This window comes from Populus euphratica, unplaced genomic scaffold (genome assembly GCF_000495115.2).
Source record: "Populus euphratica unplaced genomic scaffold, PopEup_1.0 scaffold230.1, whole genome shotgun sequence".
Lineage (NCBI taxonomy): Eukaryota > Viridiplantae > Streptophyta > Magnoliopsida > Malpighiales > Salicaceae > Populus > Populus euphratica.
In genome coordinates, this window is record NW_011500083.1 from 387,554 (window position 1) to 396,738 (window position 9,185).

The 9,185-nt window shown below is 37.4% G+C and overlaps 2 protein-coding genes across 2 annotated transcripts; one reads left to right on the forward strand and one right to left on the reverse strand.

Annotated features, from left to right (window-relative positions):
- Positions 1 to 14: 14 nt before the first annotated feature.
- On the forward strand, positions 15 to 4,666 carry LOC105108896 (vacuolar-sorting receptor 1-like). Its single transcript, XM_011003394.1, has 11 exons — positions 15 to 759; positions 1,065 to 1,153; positions 1,270 to 1,339; positions 1,425 to 1,508; positions 1,794 to 1,870; positions 1,965 to 2,046; positions 2,149 to 2,231; positions 2,341 to 2,407; positions 2,935 to 3,063; positions 3,537 to 3,643; positions 4,168 to 4,666. Exons 1-11 carry the CDS (start codon positions 51 to 53, stop codon positions 4,267 to 4,269), a joined length of 1,599 nt encoding a protein of 532 aa, XP_011001696.1. The 5' UTR covers positions 15 to 50; the 3' UTR covers positions 4,270 to 4,666.
- A 145-nt stretch (positions 4,667 to 4,811) lies between these two features.
- LOC105108897 (uncharacterized) lies at positions 4,812 to 8,931 on the reverse strand. Its single transcript, XM_011003395.1, has 7 exons — positions 8,507 to 8,931; positions 7,729 to 8,122; positions 7,236 to 7,403; positions 6,519 to 6,568; positions 6,373 to 6,410; positions 5,453 to 5,559; positions 4,812 to 5,193 (listed from the first exon to the last, which is right to left on the reverse strand). The coding sequence occupies exons 1-6, from the start codon at positions 8,768 to 8,770 to the stop codon at positions 5,469 to 5,471; spliced, it is 1,005 nt and encodes a 334-aa protein (XP_011001697.1). The 5' UTR covers positions 8,771 to 8,931; the 3' UTR covers positions 4,812 to 5,193; positions 5,453 to 5,468.
- Positions 8,932 to 9,185: the final 254 nt, after the last annotated feature.

The following is a 9,185-nucleotide window of genomic DNA, read 5'->3' on the forward strand; positions in this document are numbered from 1 at the left end:
CTCTATGGAAGTGATCATGTTCTTATCATCTGCCTGTAGATGTATCTAAAATGTATATTTTTGCAGATTGTTACTTTACCTTGAAGGCATGGAATGCACAGAACGGTGGAGCAGCAGCTATTCTTGTAGCAGATGACAAGGTTGAACCACTGATTACCATGGACAACCCTGAAGAAGATGATGCAGATGCTGCTTATCTGCAGAACATCACTATCCCCTCAGCACTTATTAGCAAGTCCTTGGGTGACAGTATCAAGAAAGCTCTATCTGATGGAGAGATGGTTAACATGAATCTTGATTGGACAGAGTCTCTTCCACATCCTGATGAACGGGTTGAGTACGAGTTCTGGACAAATAGCAATGATGCGTGCGGGCCAAAATGTGACAGTCAGATTGAGTTTGTCAAGAACTTCAAAGGTGCAGCTCAGATACTCGAGCAGAAGGGTTACACACAGTTCACCCCTCACTACATAACATGGTATTGCCCAGCGGCATTCATTCTGAGCAAACAATGCAAATCCCAGTGCATCAACCATGGGAGGTACTGTGCTCCAGATCCTGAGCAGGATTTTAGCAAAGGGTATGATGGAAAAGATGTTGTAGTACAGAATCTACGCCAAGCTTGCTTTTATAAAGTGGCCAGTGAAAGTAAAAAGCCATGGCTTTGGTGGGACTATGTGACTGATTTTTCAATCCGTTGCCCAATGAAGGACAAGAAATACACCAAAGAGTGTGCAGATCAAGTTATCCAATCCCTTGGTAAGTGATTGGCTATATAATATATGTATTCATGTCCACACTCTGTAGAAAACAACTGCTCTCTACTTGTTGTTTGTCTAGTCAATTTTCCTAAATTTTTTGCATGACGATTTTTTTATAGCTGTTACTACAATGTTCTTGATCTTAAGTTACCTATCATTTTCTTTTGGACGAAATGTTTGTCTGATTCTTCTGTTCAGAATAAGGCTTAGTTAATCCATTTGCTGCTGAATTGACTTCTGATGTTTATCGAGAGCAGAGGAAAAAAAAAGCAGCTTCTGAAAATGGTTGTTTTGCAAGCGTAGGTGTTGATCTTAAGAAGATAGATAAATGCATAGGAGACCCTGAGGCAGATGTGGATAATGAAGTTCTTAAAGCTGAACAAGATACACAGGTTAGGTCCACCAAAATTTAATTGCTCCAAACTGATGTGCTGTCCGTTCCTTTAATGTTCTATTCTTTGGGCAATCAGCTAACTTTCTTTTTTTGGTTTTTGAATTATCTATTCAGATCGGAAAAGGGTCTCGAGGAGACGTGACTATACTTCCAACTCTTGTAGTAAACAACAGGCAATATAGAGGTTTGAATTCAACATTCTTACTCTGATGTTCGGCTTTCTAATTGCTTGATAGTCATTTCCAATCTGTACTTGTTACTGTTTTCAGGTAAGTTGGATAAAGGAGCTGTTCTTAAGGCGATATGTGCGGGTTTTGAAGAGACCACGGAGCCATCCATATGCTTAAGTGAAGGTTATCTATCAGGCTTAATTTTAGTACATTATGTTTCATAACTGCTGGCAGTTACCCATCTGTTCCTGTGCTGGTGTGCTAGTTACTGTGCAGAAAATGTTCAAATTGTTTACCGACACAATGAAAGAGCACATTGCTGCAGTATTGGTTTTTTGGTGAAATGATGGAAGCAATTCCTTTTGAGTAGCAGAATTTATCATGATTAACTATACTCATATTTTCACTGCTGTTTTTTTGATAGACTGTTGTGAGAGGGAAGTCATTATTTGCTAGTTTTCTTTACAGATGTAGAAACCAACGAGTGTCTAGAAAACAATGGTGGGTGCTGGCAGGACAAGGCTACTAACCTTACTGCATGCAAGGTGTCTTCAGAATTTCAACATTTTGTTGGTATTGTGTTTTTGGTGCATTCTTTCATTCTAAGTTTATTTTGGTCCTGGAATTTCATTGTTATAGGATACTTTTCGGGGTAGAGTATGTGAATGTCCTGTGGTTCAGGGGGTGAAGTTTGTTGGTGATGGTTATACTCGCTGTGAAGGTAAATTTTTTTCATGCAATCCTAAGTTTAGTTTTGACTCAAGTTTAGAAACATCTCTGTTTTAATTCTGTGAACATAATTTTTTTGCTTCTTGTTCAACAGCTTCAGGTTCTTTACGTTGTGAAATTAACAATGGAGGATGCTGGAAGAGAACTCAAGATGGCAGGACCTTTTCTGCTTGTGTTGTGAGTCTTGAATTTGATGGGAACTATCCAGCTTGCTGTTTTCTTGCTCACATACTTAATTTAATTGTTTCTAATGTGACTTATTCATTGGTTCTCGGATGGGTTTCAGGAAGATCATTCTCAAGGTTGCAAGTGTCCTCCAGGATTCAAGGGTGATGGAGTAAATTCCTGTGAAGGTACTCTTCCTGCTTTTCTTTGTTATTGTTCCAACATCATACTATTTAGTGGAATGCAGTTTTGCGCGCTCAACTGGGTTATTCGTAATAGCTCCTTGAACTACTATTATTATTTTAAGTTCCAGATGAAGAATTTTCCTCAGTGAAGATTATGCAAGTTTTCATCGGTAAAATATTAGATGAACAAGTTCAAGATTCTGTATTCCAGTTTTATGAAAACACGTTTGATGTAACATGCATGCAGTTTCTTCCAGTCCAACGTGTTTGTGGATCCCATTCATTGAACCTTGTCATCAATAAATAACTCAACAGCTTTGGTTTCTTCTTAGATGATTTGAGGAAATATTTTTCTTTTCTCATTTTAAATTTCCATGCATTTTATCAATAGCACACTGGTTCTTTTCCATCTAGGATATGATTGCACTTGCTTCTTTATAAATTGCAAGCAATATGTCATTTTCTTTTGTTTGTGAGACGAAGTAGATTATGAGGCACTCATCAAACGTTCTCTTTTGGCTGTTTCCCAGATGTGGATGAATGCAAAGACAAGCTGGCCTGCCAGTGTTCAGAATGCAAATGCAAAAATACCTGGGGCAGTTATGACTGCAGTTGCAGTGGTGGTTTATTGTATATGCGAGAACATGACGCGTGCATAAGTGAGTATCCTCTGAGGGTTTTGAATAATCTGCTCTGTTAACCAAACAATCAACTTGCAGCTGTGTGTATGCACAGCATGCTTCGAAGTCCTCATTTTGAGTTTTTCAACTGTGGTGCAATTTTTCATTTTAAATTGGATGCTTTGAAGGGTGTCAATTTCTAGCATGATGAACTGTGTGGTGAAATATGTTTTCAGTTTCATCAATTAACATAGAAGCTCAAATCTTAGTGGAACCTATTTCTAAAACTGGTATATACACCTTGTACCTTATGAAGGTATTGCATATCAGTTCTTCTGTTTTAGCCACTGCACATATCTTAAAAGTAATTTCCAAGTTCAACTCAACTCAAGAGCTGGGACTAATTTTGGTTATTGGCTCTACTTCTATACTAAATGGGATCACTAGCATTCCACAATACATTTGCTTCTGTCATGTTAGCCTCCACAGATTTATGTTTTACAATGATTTAGGTAAAGCTGCTGACACAAAGTACAGCTGGAGCTTTGTTTGGATTATTATTCTTGGCCTGGCTGCTGCTGGTGTTGCTGGATATGCAATTTACAAGTACAGAATCCGGGTATGTATCTTAAATTTTGTCATTCCTTATTTTAGCTTTAATGTAGAAAAACACGCATGTGGCACTTGAGGACCATGCCGAAATACATGACATGCCCAAGCATCATTGAGGACCCAAGTTCCTAGTTGATTTAAATGATGGCGCATCATTCAAAGAAAAAACAGATGCTTGCCTAATGAGTATTTTGAGCATGAAAATGCGCACTCAAACAAATATTATGAATTTGGATTTGGTGGTGTTGAGGTACATCTGAAATTATTGATTAATAGGACTTTTTTTTTTATTTGAACAAAAAAGAAGAAACTTTGGGATTGCTAAATCACCGATGAAATAAAGCAACGGAGCCACCATGGTATTTTGTTTTTCTTAATTCCTTCCAAGGAAAGGGTGGTCATTGTATCATTTACCGACCTAGGCTTGTAGACTCTATTTTTCTTTGGTAAAAGTGAATTCTCTTGGAGAGCCGTATAGTTTTAATGCTAATAACAGTGAACTGAATTTTATCTTTATTAATGTGCACGCAGAGATACATGGATTCAGAGATACGGGCTATCATGGCACAGTATATGCCATTGGATAGTCAAGCAGACATCCCTGTTCATCATGCTCCCCGTGGGGACATCTGAAGGTGAGCTAGTGAGATGATGTGCTGAGGCATCGACTAAAGAAGCAGCATCTCTAAATTTCGAAGTGACCTATCAGCTTCGATTTGGCTTGTAGCTATTTCAGCCAGCACGCTCCCATTTAGTCACACTCGTATATGTAAATTAATATTACAAGTTCTGCATGTAATTCCATGGAACGCAGCAAATTTTCAATTCAATGTAAGAGGCGTTATGGGATTCAAAATTTTAGGCCATCTTGGTTGCATTCCAGTTTCATGCTGCCTAGGTTATCAAGGATTTTTCCCTAGTTTCTAAAACTAATTCAAGCTGTCCTAGTTGAGAGTGATCATAAGCCCTGTGAAGGTGGGCATTTTACATTGTATGGCTTGGATCTTAATAATAACTGTTTTTAGATCAATTGCTCTCCAGAATGTTCAAGGTAGCTAAGAAACTGTTTCGTCTTAGCGTATATTATATACGCCCACGCCCGAATGAAGTAGATTGCACTTGCATACGCTATTAGCTTTATTAGCTACCAATGATTTTAACTGTACACCGGTAACTACAGAACAGTGTCTTCCTACTGTCTAGAAATTATTATATCACTAACTTCTGCGAGGTCCTACCAGGCAAATGATAACAACACTAAAATAGCGTATTGGAGGGAGAAAACAACACGACATATCCGCCAATATAACTAAACAACACGAAATGAACAAATATCAATATAACCCTGTGGCATTGGAGGGAGAAAACACCGGTAATTTCAGCACAGTAAGGGGGAAATATCCGCCAGATTATTGAAACTTTCTCCCATAGCCTAGCAACCCAAACTAAAAGTAGACAAAAAGCCGTAATCAGTAACCCAACACTCCAGAATCAAGCAATGTTTTCTGGGATCCCATCTTTTTTCTTCCAGAGCTTGTAATGTCGTAAACCTTCCACCTGCAGGTCACAGGAGAAGTTAATTTGATCAGCTACAATACAGAACAATGGAAGACCAACTTGGCAGCGAACTTATCATTCTAGGCATAGGTTAACAACAGCAACTTTGAGTATTTTTTTTATTAAAGAAAATGCTGAAAAAGTGGAGATTCATATATGATGAAGTTTGGTATCACGACAACTAATAATATTTGTTCAAGAAAAGGTGAGGGTTGAGAGGGAGGGGAGAAGAACAAGGATAGCATGCAATCCAACTAACCAGTGGAACAAATACATCAATTTTCTGCTCCATGTCCCAAGTCTGACCCCTTACTCTGCTTACCACCCACGGCGATCTTATAGAGATAGAATGCAACCACTGCACCACTGAAATGCAATGCCAGTTATCAGAAAATCAAATGCACACACAACAAGATAAATACCGCTATAAATAAAATGCTTGACATAGATCCTACAAGCATCTGAAAATGGAGATACTCATGTCCTCTACTGTACTAAGATAAGTCCATGTGGTTTTATGACCCAGAGCAAGGCAAGTATGTGCATGACCATGCACGCATGCAGCAAGACAGATTACGGATATGCTGCTTTCAGAAGGTGGCTATGACTAATTAAGATGAAGAAATCAAAATATATGACCTTAACAGTATCAGAAAGTATAAACTGAGAGATGCTACAAGTTAAAAACTTGGCTAGACAGAACCATAACCAATAACAGATCTAGCTTGAGTTCATAGGCATGAGATGAGCAATGGTTCCTGGTCTTGGATTGAGACTACTTATGTTATTGGACCAGTGTAAATTGCCCAATGTTATTTTGTAAGACGGTACATTGTGTATCTTAAGCAAAATTGCACTGGATGGCCTAGGATATTATACATGCAGATACCAATTCTTGTTTCATTTGAGATCAAACAAATTTCATCAAAGGCTGCATGATGCAACTCCTGTGCTGCACTCTTAAGAGAATTGAGTGGCAAATCACAGAACATTTCATCTCAATTTTTAACCTAGAATTTCCTGAACCTTTCAAACCACATCAAAGTTCAAGTGCTCTAGCACCTTGTCTAATTGTTAGTTCAGACTCGAAGAAAATTCTTTTACCAGCGACCCTTCCATCCTAACTACTAAGGTAGAAAAGGAAATATGAGAGCACAAAAAAATTTGGGAACAAGGAACCTGACGAGGGTTGCAACAGGAGTAAAAAATGAAGCTCCCTGCAAAACAAAAAAGTTTAGACTGTTAGAACTTTGAAACATAACAACAAATATGTAATACAGCAGAAAAAACAGGAAAGATGACATGGCTGTTTAAAGAACCCGTACCTGAGTCATCATGATTCTAATGTCCCTAAGAAAGATTATAGCCACTATTGCTGCAGGACCAAACACAATAGTTAAAAACTTTAAGTCAAATATGCAACAGAAGATATGTACAAGAATGGCATGAGTTGTAGAGAATAAAAAAATAAAAACCATGTAAGAAAAAAAATGATCAAGCAATGGCCCGAAATAATAGCTATCCTTTCATCCTGAAGTAGCTCACACACTAATATTATCAGAAAATACTATCAAAATAGTCAGCCTGATGAGTTAGAGCATGGAGGAAAGAATGCCCCAAAGCACTGAACATATGTACTCACAAAACCTAATGGTTAAAATATGCAATAGAAGCAAAAACTTATAGATGAGGAAGAGCTAAGCTAGATACTAAAGCTCTTGTCTACGGTACCTTTTAAATTTTTAACTTAACCCTGGTCTCTCTTTGTTATGAACCTGCAAGTGAATCCAAGCATTTCATCCTTATGCTTTGAGACATTCTACACAAGGTGCATGCTGTTAAATTCATAACTTAACGGTGTCCTTTGTTATGAAATAATAAAAAATTCATAACTTAACGGTGTCCTTTGTTACATATGATACCATATTCCAAAACTTGTCCAAAATGATCCAACTATATAACTAATAAGAAACAGAAAGCAATTTGAGCTTTTTTCTTTTTATATGTCAATGTTTTATTATAGAATAGAACCACATACTAACCTGCCTGTGCTTTCAAGGCCAAGGAATCTGGCTCTCCTCTTTTGTAAGATTTTAAACTTGATACGCTTAAAGCCAGAAGTGCACCACCAAGAATGACACCAAACCTAATGGAATTGATGCTGCCCGACAGCATGAAGGAGAGAAATCCAGTAGTAGCAAGTAATAAACCTGTGAAACATAGCAATAGCATGAAAAACATTGAAGCCATTTAAAATAGAAAATACACTAAAAGGCAACTGCCCAGTTAAGAGTAACCAGTGGGGGTCGGGAGAGACATTTCAACAAAACCTTTCCCAGCTCATCCATATTCAGTTAGCATTATTAAGGGTCGTATGATAGAATAGAGCAGAAGAGCTTGCAACCGTAAATTGACAGTATATTGCAACATTGTTATATCTATCATGTTGTTACTCCTAACAAATTCTAATTTATGAAAGAAACCTCATTCAACAAAATTTTAACAAAATGAGTTCCAGAGGCGCACTAGTCATACCATATGGTATTCCAACTTGGAAATCGCGGACTTTAGAAATATCATTAAAATCATCGGTTGAAGAAGATAACGTTTCCACAACCTCCTTCACTGGTTCCGGAGAATACTCTGTAGCTGCTACAAGATACTCTATACTATCTTCACCAAGTTCCTTTGCTAGCTCACCCAAATCCTTCTTTGCCTTCACTGCTTGAATCTTTAACTTCTCTGAAGTTTCTTCCAAAAAAACCATGGCTTTCTCTGCGTATATCTCATATGCTTCTTGAGAAACACTTTGCAACCTTAAAGCTTGTTCTTTGAAAGATTCTAGTGCCTGCTTCCATGCTTCCTCTGATTCTTCACGCTCTAATTTTTTATCTTCACTTTCCTTTTCCACTTCAATCTCTGAATGCTCCTAAACATTGCCAACAAAAAATAAGAATAAAACAATAAAAGATGATCCAATTACATCTCATTTCAATTCAAACATTGAAAAGAACCCATTATAACAATCTCTCTTGAAATGAAAATTGCAAAGAGAAACAAAAAGCTTTAAAATTTGGCACAAACAAGATGGCATTGCTCTAAATACAAAACCAAATCAAACCATTAAAACTCGATGTTAATCAAACGGCACAGTTTTCTCATGTTCAACAAAAAGCACTAACACCCAACACATGTTCAACATTCAAAGAAGGGAAACCCAATTGGAAAAACACAAAAATCACCCAAAAAGAATTCAAATTTCAAATTTTCAAACGGTAGAGGAAATTAAAAGAATAGGAATTGCAATTCTTACAGAATCCTCGTGAGAGCCAGCAAATACCACAATTTGTCGGTTCAACGAATTCCCAGAACGAAAACCAACGCCAACACCAAGCCCTTTTGGGACAAAAGCCCTTGGATACTCAAAAGACAACCTGTGACCGCTAGGTTTAAGCAATAGAGATTGAAACTTTAAGGATGGAGCAAACAAAGCCATTGAAGAAGATGAACAAAAAGATGGCCTTTTTGTTAGCAAGGAACTACAGCCAGCAGATAACAACTCCATTGACACACTCATTTTCTTCTTTTACCCTTCTTGTTCAGAGAGAGACAGAGAGAAGTCTAGGTTTTTTAAGCGAGAGTCACGAGGGGAAGAAGAGAAACGAGGGTTTTAGCAGTGGGATACAGTTTTCCTACTTCCTTTGCCTTCGGACTAGGAATCGTGTAATGTCTTGGTTACACGTATTTAGAAATGTTTGCATGAAATTTACTCCAGTCCTTATATTCTTATCAATATTTCACTTCTCCCTTCATGTTCATAGATAAGAGTTTTTTGAGTAGAACAATAGAATTATATATATTATCTTCATATATTAATTTAATTATCTTTCTCCTCCAATTCCAATCATTTTCAAGGAGCAAATGCCTTCTGATGTGTAGTTGTTGAAGCAAGTTTTTATAGAATGATATTAAACAAGATAAAAGATTTTGAT